General features: G+C 39.9%; 1 protein-coding gene and 1 long non-coding RNA gene across 2 annotated transcripts in view; one reads left to right on the top strand and one right to left on the bottom strand.

The window, feature by feature from the left end:
- The window catches only part of LOC146324838 (uncharacterized), a 64530-nt gene extending 55950 nt beyond the window's left edge, over window positions 1-8580 (top strand). Inside the window, exon 3 of the long non-coding RNA XR_014770690.1 lies at window positions 8446-8580. This is a non-coding gene — a long non-coding RNA (uncharacterized LOC146324838). The remainder of the gene's footprint in view (window positions 1-8445) is intronic.
- slc52a3-1 (solute carrier family 52 member 3-1) lies at window positions 7690-13494 on the bottom strand. Its single transcript, XM_084720457.1, has 4 exons — window positions 13274-13494; window positions 9285-10372; window positions 8423-8546; window positions 7690-8128 (listed from the first exon to the last, which is right to left on the bottom strand). Exons 2-4 carry the CDS (start codon window positions 10289-10291, stop codon window positions 7916-7918), a joined length of 1344 nt encoding a protein of 447 aa, XP_084576583.1. The 5' UTR covers window positions 10292-10372; window positions 13274-13494; the 3' UTR covers window positions 7690-7915.
- Window positions 13495-18681: the final 5187 nt, after the last annotated feature.

The following is an 18681-nucleotide window of genomic DNA, read 5'->3' as shown; positions in this document are numbered from 1 at the left end:
AATGTGCCGGCACATGTAAACACCTGACTGATTGGATCACATTGCATGTAAATGTTTGACCTGAAAACTCTCAAAATTCTTTCAGTTAAAATTTAAACAGTGTGCGGTGTAACCTGAGTTAGTTGTTACTTTTCATCAAATACCTTACTTATAGCTCCACTCACCGGCATTAGCATAAAGCATTGTTTTGCATGTCAGCTGAAATATTTTGCTGTTTGGCAGAACCTCTGCACTCCTTGATGAGAACCAGACTGCCAATATCTCGTCAGGAACTGGGAACAAAAGCCCACTGAGATGTTACGATATGAATGATAATTCAGTGAGTGTCTGTTTGCTCGGCCGTATGGGCTTTGTGTCAACACTCCGGGTCCAGCCAGGTCTCACTCGGGACAGGGAGAGCAGGATGCATTTTCATAAATCATTTTTTGACACCACATCAAGGTTATGTGGTTGGCCGTCTGTAGCCTGTAAATTGCCTTTGCATTGACAATGCAAAGGAGCTCCGCTGGGATTTAAGTAGTTTAGTACCTATTTATGGCTGGGAAATTAGGATGACCTCTTCCAAACTGTGATAATGTTGCCTTCAGTATAAACCAAATCACCAAAGAATGAAATCTGATTTGTTTGTAATTTCCAGGTTTGGATGAGTGTGGAAAAAAGAAAAGAGAGAATGGAAAAATATTTGTTTCAGGACGATTGCCCCTATCCTGTTTTCTAAAATAAAAAAATAGAAATTCTAAAAATAAAGTGATCAAACAAGCAGAGTTTATTTCATTGTGTTTAAAGCAAGCAGAAAGCTCAGCCAAAATATCAATGTGTGACAGAGTGCAGGCCAGACAGCTCTTATGCAGTGTCTTATAATTGTACCAAAGCCAGACATTGCAACCAGATATAGGCAATATCTTTGAATTATATATATAATAATGTTGCACAGTTTTAGCACTGAGGCTCAAATAAAAAGCTGTGTCTTGTCTGGGTTTGTGTAAACTGATTTGCGTGAGCTACGGCATGAGTTTGAAAGAAAATGTGGCAATATCTTTGAATTGCATATATACATAGCATCACAAATAACCAGTTATGAGATTTATATTAAGCTTGTGTGAACATGTAGACGTTATGCAGTGATGTAGTTATCAGAAAGGTATGTAGACAGTCTTCCGTCTCTGTTTTTGTTTCTTATTATGAAAGAAAAGAAAAATATGGGCAAACAGTAATACAATATTATATTTTCAGTATTTTAAGGGAGGATAATATGAGCATAGGTAGCACCGGTTAGTTTACTTCGTCTTTGGGCTGTTGAGATATTTGACAGTGGAATATTGTCCAACTTTCTGCGTAGGAGTGTGAATGGTCACAATGGGTAAATGCCAGTTTTCCAAGGGCTGGCTTGGCAATCCCAAATATGAAGCCTGTTTGGCTGAGGATTCCAAATGGGGAAAGAAAACTAGATGCAAACTTTGTGTAAAATCATTTGATATCTCCAACATATGGAGTCACAATCTTCTGGCAGTTATTTTGCAACACGATAGCACACATTCAAAATGTATCATACATGTTAACTGTTAGATTTTAATATGGTTTATTTACATAATGAACATCAGGAATTTTGAAGTCAAAAATGTCTAGGAACCCTGACAAAAAATGACTTGTCATATTAAAAAAATCATATTGTGATTATTTTTTCAGATGTTGCGAATGTGATATGATTTGCAATTAGTGAGAATGATCATTTGTGCATCAAAGTTCAGTTTTACTGAAAATTACAACTAAAATCATGATGATGTGACGAACAAACACTATTTCTTACAGTGCATCTCTGCAGCACTACAGTACTTCATTATAATGCTCTATTTTCACTTTTTTTTCTTTGATCAAAAAATTGCAGCTTCTATGATTTAGATATTGCACTGGGCCATAATGTGATTTCGATAATATTTTGCTTACTTCTGCAGCTCTACTGGAAATGTAAACCATTTATGTAGAGGCTACATGCATACAAACAAGCTAGCTTTTGTTACCCGCTGATGGTGCACTGGCTGTATCCTACCCACAGAGTGGAGGTAATAATTAGCTCACTACAGCAGGGTAACAAGTTAGCACCCCCGTCCTGCTGTGCAGCTCTGTAATTGGTCCCCTCATGTGGCACAGTCGGGCCCCAGAACAAAGGGTTCCCAGAGGGGGAATCTATGCTGACCCATGCTGAACCCAGCACAACAATGACAGGCAGGAAGCATTTACATATGCTGACAGACTTGTCTCTTCCTAGGGTGGAGTGCTAGGCACTTCATTAAAGCAACATCAATACCTGCTGATAGAAAACGAGGAGTGGGCCCATGTGCATCACTGTCTGCTCCGAGACACTATAGTGAAATGACATCGGGCTGTCACATCCAATTTCAAATAAATGGACAGCGTTTATTAAATGGTGTATGTGTGTGTGTGTGTGTGTGTGTGTGTGTGGAAATTGATGGGAGAGATGCTGTCTGAGCTGTGCCTGTCTGTGGATCGTCTGCATGCATCAGCAATCGGTTTACCCACAAGCTGTTCACCTGAACATCAGCTGCCAAAATCTGTCGGCCTGCGGCTTCACCCAAGCAGATTTACACACTTTCTGAGCAGTGTTTTATTTTTGTCAAGGAAAAGAAAAACAGTCTACCTTCCTCTTGTGTTGGCGTGCTTTTACATTGTGTCAAATGTTAAAGGAATAGTTCGAATTATTTGATATAGGGTTGTATGAGCCGTTTAAAAAAATCAATATCAGTTTAAGTGTATGCTATGCTTAGAATATTTTCACCACTTTACCTTGCCGTCAGACAGCCTTTTCCAACGGGAAAAAGCCGTTATATAAGCCAGCCAAAGCAACCAAACTCCATAGATAAAATCAGTAATTTTACCTCGCAAGACACAGGAGTTGCTGCTTCAATCAGTTTGTTTGTTTGTGTTACTGTATGACTTTGAGGAATCCAAACTAAACTTTTAAAGTCTTAGAGTCTGGTTGACTTCAAGAGAGCAATATTTGGAATATATAACAGCTGCTTCCCGTCAGAAAAGGCTGTTAGGCGGAAAAGTAAAGTGGTGAAAATATTCTATACATAGCGTACACTAAACAGGGTTTCTACATAGTATGGAAAAGTATTGAAGTTGATTTCAGTAATTACCACATGTGGAAAATATGGAGACAAAAAAACAGTATGGGGAAATGTAGAGTATATTAGAGTACATTTTCCTGATTTTTTTCAGATTTTTTTCTGATTTATAAAAGACCAAAAATATGGGGAGAACAACAATATAATTTTATTTATTCAATATGGAAAAGTAAATAGGTAAAAGGCATAGGTATAGGTATAGGTGGCACCAGTTAGTTTACTTCTTCTTTGTGCAGAAATGTCATCGAACTTTCTTCATAGGAGTGTGGACTGAACAGCCATGATATAAAGCTCGGCTGGCTCAGGGTGTTTACAGTTGGATGAAACCTATTTATGTACATAATAAACATCTAGTTATTTATACTCAGATGTCAGATGCGATCTGAAAAATTACCCATAAGTCTGGAAATATGAGTCTGAAAAAGTATGGAATATTGAAATGGGGAAAAAAAGTGTAGGAACCCTGACTACAACTGATGTTTATATTTTAGGTGGACTTTTTGTTTGGTAGCTAAAATACTTTTTGTTACCGACTCTGTCCCATGAGATTCTGTGCTGGCTCTCCTCTGCCTCTCCGAACTGGGGGCGTGCCAAGCAGCAGCTACTGTAGCTAATACACTGACTATCGATAAGTACCTAATACAGCCCCACTTAAAATAATCCGAACTATCGCTTTAACATGCTGCTCAGTGAACCCTGCGTTAGAGCCTCAGAGCGAGAAGATTGTGCAAAGTCAGACACACAGGTGACATATCTGTCGATTCAGCAGTAGTGCAGGTGGGTTCATTCATTCATTGCATCACGGTGCTGTGAATTCACTCTCTTATCCAGTTAAAGGAAGGGTAAATCCTCCTTCCATTTGACACGCTGCTCATTTAGCTGAGAGGCACAGTGGTTGGCTGCAGGGAGGGGAGCTGTGGGGGAGCTGTGGTGGTGGTTGTGGCGAGGGGGGGTGGGGTGGGGGTGGGCTCTTTGGGAGGTGTCGTCCTGAGCAGATGGACCTCTCAGTGGCGTAGTAAGTGGAGTCTTCACATGGCAGAGGAGACTGCAGGATCTCACAGGACCGGGACACAGCATCCAGGTGGCCACAGCCCCTCCTGACCAGCTGGAGGAGCGATGGGACCATCTGACACTCGCAGGAAAATGATACACTTTTCTTTGCTGCTTTTGTTTTGTCCCGACACAAAAGCCCTGAGCCAATCAAGGAATTTAGCTAATGAAGCTTAGAGAAAATCCTTTTGATTACATCAAAAACACTCAAGGTCACAACATGAGAGCAGCATTTACACACTATCTTCAGGTGAACGCTCCAAGTTTAGGAGCGTGCTTGAATTTTTTAGTTAAAGACAAAAACAATAAATCTGATGTATTGTTTGAGGTGATTAAGATTTCATTCAAACCCATCCTTCAAATCTGCATCAACAACCGACTGCAGCGATTTCTCTGCAGCTTACACAATACTGCAATGTAGATTCAACAAATCCAAGTGAGAAAGTCCCATCTGTGCTTCTCCTCCACTGATCCTGGGCCCTGGAGGCTACATAGGGCTAATTGTGGCCCCATTTTCCCTTCCTTATCTTTTTGTTTTTACTCAGTGTCGGGGTCAGGGAAGCTCCCAAGTGACCAGCGGCAGGAGCAACAGCCATCGGCCCCCGCTGAGCATCAGTAATTAGAGCCCTCCTCCTCCTCCCCCCACCTCCTCCTCCTCCTCCAGGCCGGGGAACCTCTCGCTCTCCTTCTGAAGGGCAAGGGGGCAGCGAGGAGGAACAGCTGCTGATGGGAAACCACTCTGCGTTTTCCCATGGATGACCAGCGTCCCTGCGTCCTCCTCAGAGGATGTGCAGCAGCATCTTTGATAGGGATGATGGGACATGGAACCAGACGTATTATAGGATCATGTCTGTCTGGTTTCTCATGGCTGTTTATCTTTCTTCTCATCTTTCTTTTTGTTAGTTATCACCATTTCCATGACGAATTCAGTCTGCAGTCTTCATCACATGAGCAATAAATTATAATGAGTGGGCAAAGACATTAGCCAATGGCCTGTGATTAATACAGCATTTAGAGCTGGTGACAAAATTTTAGGTACACCCTGTAGGAAAAGTAGTCAGATCCTTTGGCAGAATATGGCAGTATGTTTTCATCAGTGTATAATCACCTGAAAATAAGAATCGTTGTGTTTTTGTTACCTTAGATTGAGTGGTTTATATTTTCTTCTGCATTTTGAGTGAGTTTTGCGGCCTGAAAAATGTCTTTTTATCCCATTTAGATCACATTCATGGACATATTGTGCACCTATTTAACAATATATGCCAAACAATTAGAAAAAAATCTATTTCTTTGAAGTCTTATATTGAAATCCAATCATCCAATCATGTTTTTATTTTGTCATGTTAGCATTACGAAAGCTGAGATTAATTTATTAGCTGGTATGTCTGGTTATGATACACCCACTTCAACGTTCAAATCATATTCCTCTCAACTTTATGTCCTGACTGCCTCCTGTTTCACTGAGAAATACAGTACGTCTTAATACACAACCTAGATGCTCTCAAAATGCATCTGGACTTTAAGTCAAATACCAATGAAACAATATAAATTTGCTCCATTAAAGGTCCCGCAGTCAGAATTAGCCAAGTACTATCACCAAAATATATTTAAGGTAAAAAATAATTGTTCTGCAGAAAAATGTCACCTTTTGTTTCTCATTTTTGCTATTTTTGTTGTTGATTTTCTTTTTTTTTTTTTTGGGGGGGGGGGTATAATTTTACTTCTTTGGGACTTGAAAATTTATTCAAATGAAATCATGTGACATGTTTAGAGGATACATTTATTTAGGTGTTATCAACAGCTCATAGACAACTGAAACATGGCAAAGGGCCCAAACCAGACACCGTTTGTAGGCAATCACAAGCCGAATGATCGGAAATCAAAGTTTGACTTTAATGTGTGTTATATTTTATAAGATCAGCTTTTTTTCCTATGTAAAATTTAATCTGTAAAGTAACTAATAACTACACTTGTCAATTAAATGTAGTGGAGCAATACGTAAAATATTTCCCCCTGAAATGTCGCAGAGTAGAAGTGTCACGTAAAAATGAAAATACTCAAGTGCAAGCGCCTCAAGTTCAACATGAACTGAGCCATTCGAGCATTACAGAGTTAATATTTACTGCAGAAATTATGTTCCTTACTTTCTGTATAATAAGAACAATAATCTTTATTTATGGAGCACTTTTCTAAACCCACGTTACAAAGTGTGTTATATGAAACTATTTTTCACACCACCTAGACATCATTACATCCCACTGATTGTTTCTGAACTGGAGCTGATAGGATAATACTGTGGCTTTCTGTGTCCTGACTGTCTCTCTGTCATATTAACTGCAATAAAATGCATCAACACCCTCTTTTTTTATTAGCTTTTCATTTTATACATGCATGTTTTAAATTTAAATGGAAACATCCCATATAATAGGTGTATAAATGTCAGCATGTGCAAAATCAAATTTATCTCCTTTATTTTTTCATTTACACAGTGAAAATGTATTTCATGGGCCAGGATTTGTGGCCACTGGGCGCCTGCAGAATGTTGAATGGCAGGTTTTAATATATAGAGGTGTGCTTGCGCCATCTAGTGGGCAAGAAACTGTATGAGAATGAAGAAAAGAGCTGAATCCCAGTGTTGAACTTCTTACATTTAATAGTCAAACAAGTAAATGGCTTTTACCATCATAGTATATTAAACGACTTTGGCATAAACACTGATAAAGATAAGTGCAAACATGATAAAATCACAAAGCTGCAAAGGAAAAAAAAAAGGAAAATATCATTTTAACAAAAATGCTAAAGGATGGCAGACTCTCAGTCCTACAGAAGAATCTAAGAGGAATAGTTCTACATTTTGGAAAATACACTTACTCACTTCCTTGGCCAGAGTTAGAAGAGAAGATTGACACTCATTGACAACATTAACACTCATGTCTGTGGGTTGAATATGAAGCTAGAGCAAGCAGCCAGCTAGCTTAGCAGAAAGACTGGAAACAGGGAGAAACAGCATGCTTTGTCCAAAGTAAACAAAAATCTGCCAATTAACATGTTTTATTTTGTTTGTGTGATCTGTATAAAAATCAAAATGTAAAAATGTCATTTCAGCCATGCTGTCCACCAAGAAATGGATGAGCACAAAACCACAGGTGTGATGAGGCAGATTTTTTTTTACCTGCGGACAGCTAGGCTAGCAGTTTTCCCCTGCCCCCAGACTCTGGGCTGAGCTAAGCTAATTGACTCCCACATTTAACACCTTACAGGTTTTTTTTTTCCCCCAAAGACTGTTTCACCTAGTCCCACCCTACTGCGCTTTGATTGGCTAGTACTCGTTGCCTCCTACCCACTATTTCAAAGCAAACCTTGATCTTTTTGTAAACCCACTCAAACAGTTTTGGTGCCCAAAGCTAACCAAAAGGAAACTGAAAACTGGAGATAATTGCAAAATTCAAAGTAATAAGTGTAATAAGTCTAAAAATAAAAAGTAAACAGGCACTTTTGGTTTGACACAGGACATGTATCCCAGTTTCCTGGGTGAAAGTCTTGTGTTTGATCCCTTCATCCACCACAACGTCATTAGGACATGAGTATTAGCCAATAATCACAGTGCAGTGGGGCGGGGACTACTGGTGTTTATCTTTTCATCTGACTCATATTTCCCAGAATGTTGAATGATTCCTTTAACTGAGGAGCTCCAGCTTCCTCAGATCTCAGATCGACTGTCATAAAGGACATTTTGTGTTGCAAAAGTCCCCAGACTTAAACAGTTTGTAGATATTAACCAGCGGGAACATGGTGACCGAGCCGACTAGCGAGCCCATCTGTGCTGCTGCTCCACACCAGACAAGCGCGTTGTGACTCCGGTCTCTCAGGATGACACCCACCATGACTTTGACATAAGTCAGCGTCCCGGTGAAGAAAAGCCACGAGAGCACCTGTGAGGGCAGAAGAACAAAGTGGACACAGCACTTAATTCGAATGATAATCTGGGAAATGTTTAACATTTGTGTTTGGAAAACTAATTTGGATTTTATGCATCATGATTTTTTGATACCTCAGCTACACTCAGTGTTATGAGAGCACACAGCAGGGTTGCTCAATACTTTTGTAAAGGAGTTGAACTTTGCCACATGCATTTCCCTGATAAAGCAGCTGAGGAATGTTTTCTGTTGTTTCTGCTGGTTTCTTAAGTCTCTTACATGTCATGGTCTCTTACGTGTTTCACTTACAATGAGCATTTGTCCCACCACAGATCCTTGAAGCAATGGACATGGACTCAGGGCTGCCATGGCCATGTTATAACTGCCAAATCCTGTCCCCAGCGCCATCAGCACGCCAAGAAAGACCAGTGACCTTAACACAAAGAGGTGTGTTAACAGCTACAGTTTATATATTTCTAAGAATCCAATTAAAGATAAAAGACAGCCTCTCTTTCAAGTTGGTAGTCTGACTTTTATTATCCCACATAAGCTCATTTATCTGAGTGATATAGTTAAAGGACAGGTTCACAGTTTTTCAAGTCTGTCTTAGGTGACCATATGAACACTGAAATAAAGTTCTGCTTGTTGTAATCATTCCTCCTCCAGGCCATTAAATAAATTTCTAAAGAGCTACAGTGTCATGGGAGACAGTACCCACACTCCCCACCCTGTCAAAATACATTCCAGTTTACCTGAAGTTAATTTAAGACTTCAGTAGTCTGAATTAGACAAAGAAAATGAATATCTTACTAAGTGACAGTCTTATCGGTGTGTAGTTCCCTCCTCTTACTCTCTGCGTCCTTCCTGAGCTGCAGTGAAGTGACAGACACTCACCTGATTTCATTCACTCAAACTGCTAAATTCTTACATATAGAGAGCTGAAGTCATGATGTCACTTCCTGTCTAGCCTTTGTTCCACTAGCTTCTGTTGCTTGACACAGTCTCTTTCATCGGTCGTCGCTTTGGAAAAGCATTAAGAGGGGCTTTCTCGGTGGCCAGTATGAACAGTAGAACTTATTTAAGGAAGTACAACTTGTTTCATATGTGCTCCTGACTATTGTGTGCCCATCCTTTCATGTAAAATTTAAATCTATCCAGCCACAGTTTGTACCTGTTTTGGAAGAACATTGAGATGGTACAGGCCACTGGGTTGGCCACTGAGGACAGAGCAGCAGAGAGGTGATAGGCCAGGTTCCCGTAGGGCATACAGGAGTACGTCTGCACGGAGGGCAGCAGGCCATTGGTTGCAGCATTAACCCACACCACCATAAAGTAGATGAAGGTCAGCTGGTACACGGTGTGTTTTGGGCCTGCCAGCGGAGGCCTGCTCTGTGCTGCCCTCTCACCCTGGCATTTCACAGCCTCTCCATCAGTCTCTGCTCCGGGGTTGTCCAGGCCAGAGCTGACAGATGCCGCGGTGTCCGGCACAAGGTTTTCTGTGGACAGCTCATATGTCCGAGGAAGCCTGTTGAGCGCAACGAAAGCAGCCAGGCTGATGCACATCATGGCTGCGAGGAAGAAGAAAAACACCTCTGTGGAGAAGTTGGGAGGAAGATAAATTGTTTTTAGTGACCACACGTCCGAGCCTGTGTGGTTTCCTGCGGTCTCGGAGGAGTTCACACATTTGGCCATGCCCACACCTTGTGCTAGAGCGACCACGCCAGGAATGAACCCACTCAGCCCTTCTCCAATGAAGTACGTGGTGATGTATTTTGCTGGAAGCTGCATCATGAAAGGCAGGAAAGTAACTGAGGAGGTGCAGTCCACCAGAGAGAGGAAGAAGGTGATGATGAAGAAGGCAGTGCTGTGCGACGCCCCGGCCACTATTGTCGTCTTGTCCCAGAAGAAGGCGAGCAGGATGCAGGAGAGGATGCCGATGGAGAGGATGGAGTAAATGACAATTTGCTCTTTAAGGCGGCCCGGGCACAGTTTGTGCATGAGGGTGACCAGCAGAGGACCTAGGTTGGCCAGCTGGATGATGACTGTCAGATAAGATGGGAGTTCCCAGCCCTCCGGGAGAGTGTTGACGATTAGTGGCAGCTCCACCCACAGACCGTTCACCGCCACCCAAGAGCCCAGGCCGAAAGCACAGGCCAGCACGTGGACGAGCAGAGCCATACTGCAATCTGATCAGTCTAAAGAAGAAGATGAAGAAGAAAGCGTCTCCCCAAATGGTTCCACTGCTGCTGTGTGTCACACCTGGACCAAAAAGTCACAAACGTTAAACTTGGCCATATACATTGTTCCAAAATAAGACAGAGTTAAGTTATATTTTTATTAAAAGAGTTAATTAGCATTAATTGAAGTCACCTATGATCAGCTAATCAATAAGATGGTACAGTTATTCCAAATCTTTATCTGATGGTGTTGTCATGGATGTTGGAAAGACACAGAATTTTGGTCTGTTGATTCAATAATTCCTCTTTCTCAGATCACATGAATCAGATAGAGTCAGTTATTAAAACTTGTGCTCAGAACCAGTGGTGGAGGAAGTACTCATATCCTCTTTGAAAGCACCGGTACAACAATCTAAAAATATTCAGTTGCAAGTAAAAATCCTGTTTTTAAATTCTAACTCAAAGGTAGCATAAAAACAGTTTGTCAGCTTCTGTTTTCAAATGTTTGAGTCAAATACAGACTTTTTGGGTTGGTAAAGCGTCCTGAGCGCTGAGCATAAGAGGGTACGGGCAGAGGGCGGGGTTTTTTTGCGGATGCAGTTGCCATCACGCTTCTGGTGGGTCGTGGCTGATGATTGAGAACGATTAAATAATCCTACAGAGTTTAAGCAAAAGTGCTATAGGAAAAATGTAGTATTTTAACAAACGTAAAAGTTCACATTATGCAGGAAAAATGCCCCATGTGATGTTACATTATCAAATATCATATTGATTAATTACTGTTATATTTGCATTCATGTCTGAGCAACAGCTGGTGGAGGTAAAGCTAACTTTAACTACTTCATAGTTTTTCAATCTTTAGCAATGCATCATATTACTGTTATCAGAGATAAACTTCTCTTTCAAAATAATAGCTTGATTGACTTTTATTATCCCACATAAACTAATTTATCTGAGTGACAGTGATACCGTTGCTTAATCATTCATCCTCCTGGCTATTAAATGATAATTTTCTTCAGCTTCAATATAAGAAATGAAGGACAAAATCCACACTCATTCCTAATTTATCTCACGTTAATATGAGACTTCGGCAGTCTGAATTAGTCAAATAAAGTAAATATCTTACAAAGTTACAGTCAATGTAAAGTTCCCTCTTTTTGCTGTCCTGGACTGTGCCTCCATCCTGAACTGCAGTCGAGGGACAGTAAAGGAGAACAAAAACCCTGGATAAGATACTCCCCTGATTTTATTCACTCAAACTGTCAAAGCCAGTACATGTAGAGGGGTCAAGACCACAACTGTGGGGACATCATTAAAGTGCCTGTGTATTTATTTATTTGTTATTTGTTAACATACACACATATAGTATATATATATATATATATATATGACAGTAAAATAGGTGAATGAAGAGGAATCTTTATTTATTTTCTGTGGGTGTTTTTATAAGAATGTGGAGTTCCTATAGCTCTGGTTTCTACATTTTATCGAGACTCATGCAGTGTGGGCCTCACACTGGTCTGGTTCTGGTCTTGACTTGGTCTCAGCCCCTGAAAGTCTTGGTTTAGATATTTTAGACTGGTCTGCAGCGTTTGACTAGTCTTAATTTTGCTCATAGATTAATCTATTGCAAGTTAGACCATTTCACAAAAATAAAAACTAACTAAAAAAAAAAAATTTAGACACCTTACCCCCAGGCTGATGTTACCATGGGAACGATCACAAACTGATCACTAGGACCCAACAAAAAGAGGAAAACATGGCTCATAAGTTGTGGTTTGTTAACACTGCTATGGTGAGATTAACACTGTTTACTGTCGCAGCAATTTTTTTCCATATCAGATGGGGTTTTTTTTGCATGGTTACACTCTTCACTAAACTTTCCATGTAAAAAGTCCTTACAACTGTTAAATTCCTTTAAAGACACATATTTTCTGCTGGGGTATTTGAAGTCGAGCAGTCGGCCATGTTTTATTTTTTAATTTTGAAAAAAAGGTCTTAATTCAGATTCATTGTGCCATAGTCCTACTTAAGATAGTCAAAAACTAGACTGCTTTGTGCAGCAGATGAATTTAGATGTCCATCTGAAGTCTGACTATCTGTTATATGTAAGCCATAGTCAAAGTCTATCCCTATGAAACTGACACCTGGTCTAAGTTGTTACTTGGCCTCAGTTTAAGTGTCTTAACTACAACACAGATGATCATATTCAGCATTTTGCGTGCAATCTTCAAAGTAAGTAGTAACTATCTGTCAAATAAATGTAGTGGTGTAAAAATATTTTCCTGTAAGACGGTGTCAAGCTGGAATATAAGGTAGCGTAAAGTGGAAGATCAAGTGTCTCAAAATTGCTTTTAAGAATAGTACTGTGGAGGAACTTTCCAGTGATTCCTTCACTGTAGACAAAAAAACACCCCAGGGTGTCGCTGGCAAAGGCAGCAAAGATCTCCGATACCTGATAAATGTTGGATGAGGCCAGTTGAGTTTATTAGTCATTATCAGTCAACAACCTAATGTGCATTAATGTAACAAAGAGAGTCGAGGGCAAATGTCTTTTTCCATAGATAAAGCGGGTGTGAAATCAGTGTCATTTCAGTTCACACACACAGTACACTGCTTGTGTTTCAAGCAGCTGATGCAATTTTCACATCCCTTTCACACGTTGTGGAACAATCCAACAAACCACATGGGCCTGTGCGCTCTGTCTGCTGGCACGTGTGTCACTTCCATGCTGATCTCATGATGATGGATAAAATGCGTCAGAAAATGAGCTGTGTAAACACTCACATGACAATCCACGCTGGTTCGAGAAAGGTTTCTTAGAAAAACACTAGTACACCTTTACTGGGGCTAATGAAAAGACAGCATGGTCTTAGTTCAGATTCTCTTGTTTTAGAGGAACAGAAAATACAGTGTTTACCAAACGCACACAGCTGACACAGCAAGCAAAAAATCTGCTTTTTAGACATGAAAATGTACTCACAAGTGTCTTCAGTCCCTGGAGGCCTTGAGAACGACTTCCTGTCATCTTACATAGAGGTTAGTGACAGACCTCCTTTGGCTGTTCTTACATACACACACTGATGGGAATCACATGGCTGCTGGGTAGGTCAGAGTCCACTCCAGCCAATGATCAGCTCCACTGGATAACAGAGGCCGGTGTCTTTATCCACTGAGCCGTCTTTATATTGCACACACCTTTTAATTAGGTCAGGTCAGTGCTGAACCACTGCGAGGTGCCCTTGACATTTCTGCTCACCTACATTTGCGTGGTCAGCCAGAAAAAAAACAGAATGTGCTGCAGTAGTTGTTTCTGGCTGTCTGGACCTGCACCGCCCCCTGCTGGCCTCAGGTGGATGATACAGCTTGTGTAATATGGCACATAATTCATACACATAGGGCAGTGAGTAGGATGTAAGCCCACAACTTCTGCCTCTTGTTAAAGGTTCTATATATATGATTTTTAACATGAATATAGCAGCTAACATGAATGAAAATATAAATATATCACACTCCTCGGTGTGTGATATAATCCAAGCCTCCCTGTTCTTTGTTTTGACAGGCAGCCTGGGCACTGTGCATGTTGCTAGTGCATGTGAGCTACGAGCGGATAAAGGACTTCAGCTTGGCTCAGCGCAGTCTTTTCTTCTCCTCGATGTTTAAGTAACTTGATAATGTTAATGCTACGTATCTGTTTTCAGTACTGACTGGCAAGAGTGGGCATGATTGCTTGGTGATTTTAGGGGCCTCCAGGGGGTTGCCAGAGAGGCAAAATGAATTATCATTATGTGTATTATTATGGGTCCAAGCAGTGTTGCTGGCTGCAGACTGCTGTTGTTTTTGTTCTGATTATTGTTTCTTTCTCTGTTCTTTTTTTGTCATTTTTCTCCTCTAAAAGCAAAAACCACAAGATGAAACAACAAATATGACACTCATTGACCTCAAGGTGATGCTGTAACACTTAAGTTTATGTTTTCACAGTTATCTTGAAAACGGCTCATTGTAGACTCAGATTTCTTTGTAATTGCTCAGTTCATCTGCACCTTTTCTCAATCAGTCCTCTGCTGTAAAAATGTCAACTGTTACGACTTTTAACAAAATCCCATTTGACTGTTGGGCCAGTCATCCTGAAAATGAGTCATCATCTACAGACTCTGCGGATACAAATACTCACAAGTCTGCCTGGACTCTGTTCACTGCCACTTGCGGATATATTTATAAAATACAAATTATCATAACATATTAAGTCTTATTTGCCATGTCCATGTTGACCTGGACTGCCAACAGCCCAGTTAAAATCTCAGCTGCAAAAAATAAAAAAAAAACTCCTGGACAAGTAAAACTCCCAAGTATGATTCAGTACACATAAACTATGGATTTGCTGCTGCACATAAAAGAAGTGTCACAGATGTGTTGTCTGCTTTGAGACCCTCTCAAATGAGTGTTTAAAACCAGCTAAACTACATCACTTGAAACTTGAAAGTGCCCAGCAGAAGCTAAAAAAACAGTCAACTTCAGGCCTTGGCATGGAAACGTTTGTGAATCACTGTCTTAAATAATCTAAATCTTAAAATTAACTGTTTCATTTAGATTTATTCACAGAAATGAGTGAAATGTTAAGATACATGTAGGCCGACTATTCATGCAGCCCTTGGAATCAAGCCCCTCCTGTGATGGTTTTGGGAACCAGAGACTTATATGTAGATTGGGCGGTGAGTGGGAGGGTTGGTTGCAAAATGATTCCAAGGAAGTAGCCACTTCTTCATTCCTTTTCAGTAAAACGACATGTAAAACCCACAACATCTGTCTCTTGTTAAGTGGGTGAACTGAGCTGAACTGATTAATATAAAGACAGATTAATGTTATCAGTGCATTACCTGTGCTTTTCCAGCTGTGTAGAAATGTCATAAAAATCTAACATGATTGCAAACCTTCTTCGCATGATGATCTAGAGCTCTTTGTGCTCATTATCTGGTTCAGACAGGTATTAATGTCTCCATGCTCTTGTGCTTGCCTCACAACTAGATTAACTTCTTAGTTCAGCTTTTGACTTTAATTTTGCTTGAGGCTCAAGGCGTTTTAGATAAACATTTGGTTTTTCCTCCCCTCCTGTGTTTTTTTTTAATACCGCCTGACTAGTTTTCTTGCCTGTGGACTTGTACAAGTCTAAGTAAACCTTAAATAAGACTTACACGTGTGTACAGGAAGGTGTTCTTGCTGTAATGTCAGCACATCAGAGACATTTATCACTGCAATAAATACTGATGTTTATGTGCCTCTTATCAAAATCAAATTCTGAAGTTATTTACGAAGATCAAGAACAAGGCAATAAAGTGAGGACATATAGATATGCAAAAAATGCATATATCTACACATAAATCCCTACAAATAAAACATACACAGTATATGCATGAACATGCACAAAGGCATACAGACACACAACCTCATAAACATGATGTTTGCCTGATAAAAAATAATTAAAAGAAAGTCTTAGTTGTATGATAAAAGTGAGTTTTCAACTTACATAAAAGAGGATACCGATTTTGCAAGTCTGAGATTCTTGTCAGGTCAGTCCACCGTAGAGACTGAAAAAAAAGCTCCGTCCTTTTATGGTGAAGAAGACTCACTGGAAGCAAACAAAACACAATTCATCGCCTCTGCCACCTCTCACTTGTCCTTGTCGCTGTGTCAAGACTCAAAAAGTAACAATTTTTGTGACTTTGTGCCGAGAAAAGTCCGTGGTGATCTGTGTTAGACGTCTGGCTGATGCATTTTATAAAGACTGGAGTCTGTGAATTGAATTAGTAATTGAATGGTTTATAAGAGCATGTGTATGATGAATTTGGTATCTGGAAAACAAATTCTAGTAATATTCCTCAAATGGAAAAAAGTAAGACTCGATTACTTTGCTAATACATAGAAGCTGAGCCTGAATTCAAACATAACAAAGTCTCCGACAGGAGGCTTGAGACCAAGTGATGACTCGATTTGTAGATGTTAAGTTGGAAATTTGTTCCTCACATCGAATCTTATGTCTGTTAAGCAGTCACTTAAGGTGGAAATGCCGGTGAGATTGTCAGGCTTTACTGGTATATACATTTGTGTATCATCTGCATAAATGTAGAATGGAGTGTCATGCCTGTGAATGATGTGACAGTACACTGAGAACAGGATTGGCCCCAGGACGGACCACTGGGGCACTCCAAAGTTTACAAAGAAGGGATATGAAACAAGCTGTGGGTTCCAAAATCAATACTATTTAGTATTACCAAAAAAAGTACTAAGTATGTCCCAGTATATAGTATGCCACAAGCCAGCATGCTTTTCTGGCTGTTCTGACCCACAATCCTTTGTGACGAGTGTATGAGCAAAACAACTTCTGTTCTATAAGTAGGAGGTAACTCGTCCCAGATGGGATCATTCCTGTTTCCAGGGACTTGTTCTCCAGATTTATATGGGACATAATGGGAACATGAAAAAAGATCCTGTGTTTCCCAGTTCTACATGCAGTATGTGCTCTACCAGGGTCCCATGTTTCCCAGCTCTGTAGCACATAATGGGTTAGGGTTAAGGGTTATTATAGAACATAGGACATCAACTGTACAACCTCCTCTGAATACTGTCTTTATGCTGCATTACACTTTATGGGTTGCATTCTAATTAATGCAAACATATTATGTGTTAGTTAAAATTTGTTCAAACTTGACTTTTTGAAAAAGTGACTATTCATCACCCTAATAAGTCCCGTCTTAGTCCTGTGATTTTATTGAGAACCCAACAGAAACTTTTCAGAAAGTTGGCTACTTCTCAGGGCTTCTAGTAAGACACTGTCTCTTGATCAGTAGAGGATAATTTACAGTTTGGTTTGTAGTTGTTGAGGTTGGATAGATCAGCTAGAAATAACATCAAATAAAAAGCAGAAAACTGAGAAGCAAGATGTCCACAGGACTTGATGAGAATTTGAGTTGAGAGTGTGTCTTTAAAGGGAATAGTTGACCCAAAAATGAAAATTCAGTCGTTATCTACTCATCTCATGCCAATTGAAGGTCAGGTTTTGTTTTTTAGTCCACAAAATACTGCTGCAGAATCTCCCACAAGTCAACTTGGCATGTCGGGGCTTCAGGAGACTTGGATTATGCTAGACAAGCAGTATTTGGTCTTTTCCATTTGAAAGCTGGTCACTATTCACTCCAGTGGTGTTTTGTGGACTAAAAAATTAAACCCGACCTTCAATTGGCATGAGGGTTAGTAGATAATGACTGAATTTTCATTTTTGGGTGAACTATCCCTTTAAGTTGATTTGCGAACAGCTTCAACTGAGACAGAGGAACATGATTAAGTCGGGGGACATTGATAACAGTCATGGGAACAGTGATCTTAATCTAACTGCACTAACCTTATTTAAAAAGCTGAAATATTTAGGACACTCATCACTGGAGGCCTCATAATTATTAAAACTGAAGCTTTTAAAAGATTATCGACAATAGTTAAGACATAGTGAAATTTAAAATACATTTTCAAAGTTCTGACCCTCTTATCTCATTCTCTAAATATGCCCCCCCCCCCAAATTATTCTGTATTTTTATAACATAACACCTTTCTTCATGTAAAATGTAAAAATGGTTTTGAAGTTGGGGTACTGAATATCATATTCAGGTGGTAATCTTGTACACAAACCTCACGGCTAAAATTTCAAAGTGTGTTTCAAGTGTGTTACCAACCAGCAGAAACTGTGCCAGTATGTGCTTAACTGGGAGAAAAAGCACAACAGTAACACTTAAACATTTTGGGAAGTATGCCCATTCACTTCAATACAGAGTTATGAGAGGATCTAACTCCAATAATGATCTATTTCTTGGCTGGGCAAGTCACCGTGGACACATTAAACATCCTAGAACAAGCTAATTAGAGAGCTTTATTTTATTTTCAGTCTTTAAGCTAAGCTAAGCCAACCACATGCTGCCTTTAGCTTCATAATTTGTTGAAAGACATTATAGTGATTTCTATCTTGTCATTTAACTCTGTGAATAAACACATTTCCCAAAATGCTGAACTATACATTTAAACAATCTGTAAAAGTGCCTGCATTATGCTTCTGCTGAATCTGCTCAGGTCATTCAAGGACAGAGGTCATGCAAATAAACACTGCACAGGAGACAACTCAACTGTTGTAATGTAACCTGTCATGACCGGAAACCGGTGAGCACTAACATGCAGTGATCTACAACGACACAAATGCATGAAAAGCATGAATTAAGATTTATGAAAGAAGTGGAGAAAAGTAAAAGAAAACTGTCACATGAAGTAGCAAAAACAGTTTCACAAGTCAGACTCCTCTGACGTTACACAGGACCAAAAGAGGTAGCTGATTTCACTTCTATTTTCAAGCAT

This window comes from Lutjanus erythropterus, chromosome 6, assembly GCF_056507025.1.
Source record: "Lutjanus erythropterus isolate fLutEry1 chromosome 6, fLutEry1.hap2, whole genome shotgun sequence".
In the NCBI taxonomy this organism is placed as follows: Eukaryota; Metazoa; Chordata; class Actinopteri; order Lutjaniformes; family Lutjanidae; genus Lutjanus; species Lutjanus erythropterus.
Note: the sequence above shows the minus strand (reverse complement) of the source record. Positions and strands in the feature narration are given on the sequence as shown.

Excerpts from the sequence above, each read along its gene's own strand:
- slc52a3-1 (XM_084720457.1), bottom strand. The coding sequence starts at position 10,291 with ATGGCTCTGCTCGTCCACGTGCTGGCCTGTGCTTTCGGCCTGGGCTCT. Across the intron at positions 8,547-9,284 it reads TCAATGTTCTTCCAAAACAG|GTCACTGGTCTTTCTTGGCG; the intron begins GTACAAACTGTG and ends CTTTGTGTTAAG. Across the intron at positions 8,129-8,422 it reads TGGTGGGACAAATGCTCATT|GTGCTCTCGTGGCTTTTCTT; the intron begins GTAAGTGAAACA and ends CTGCCCTCACAG.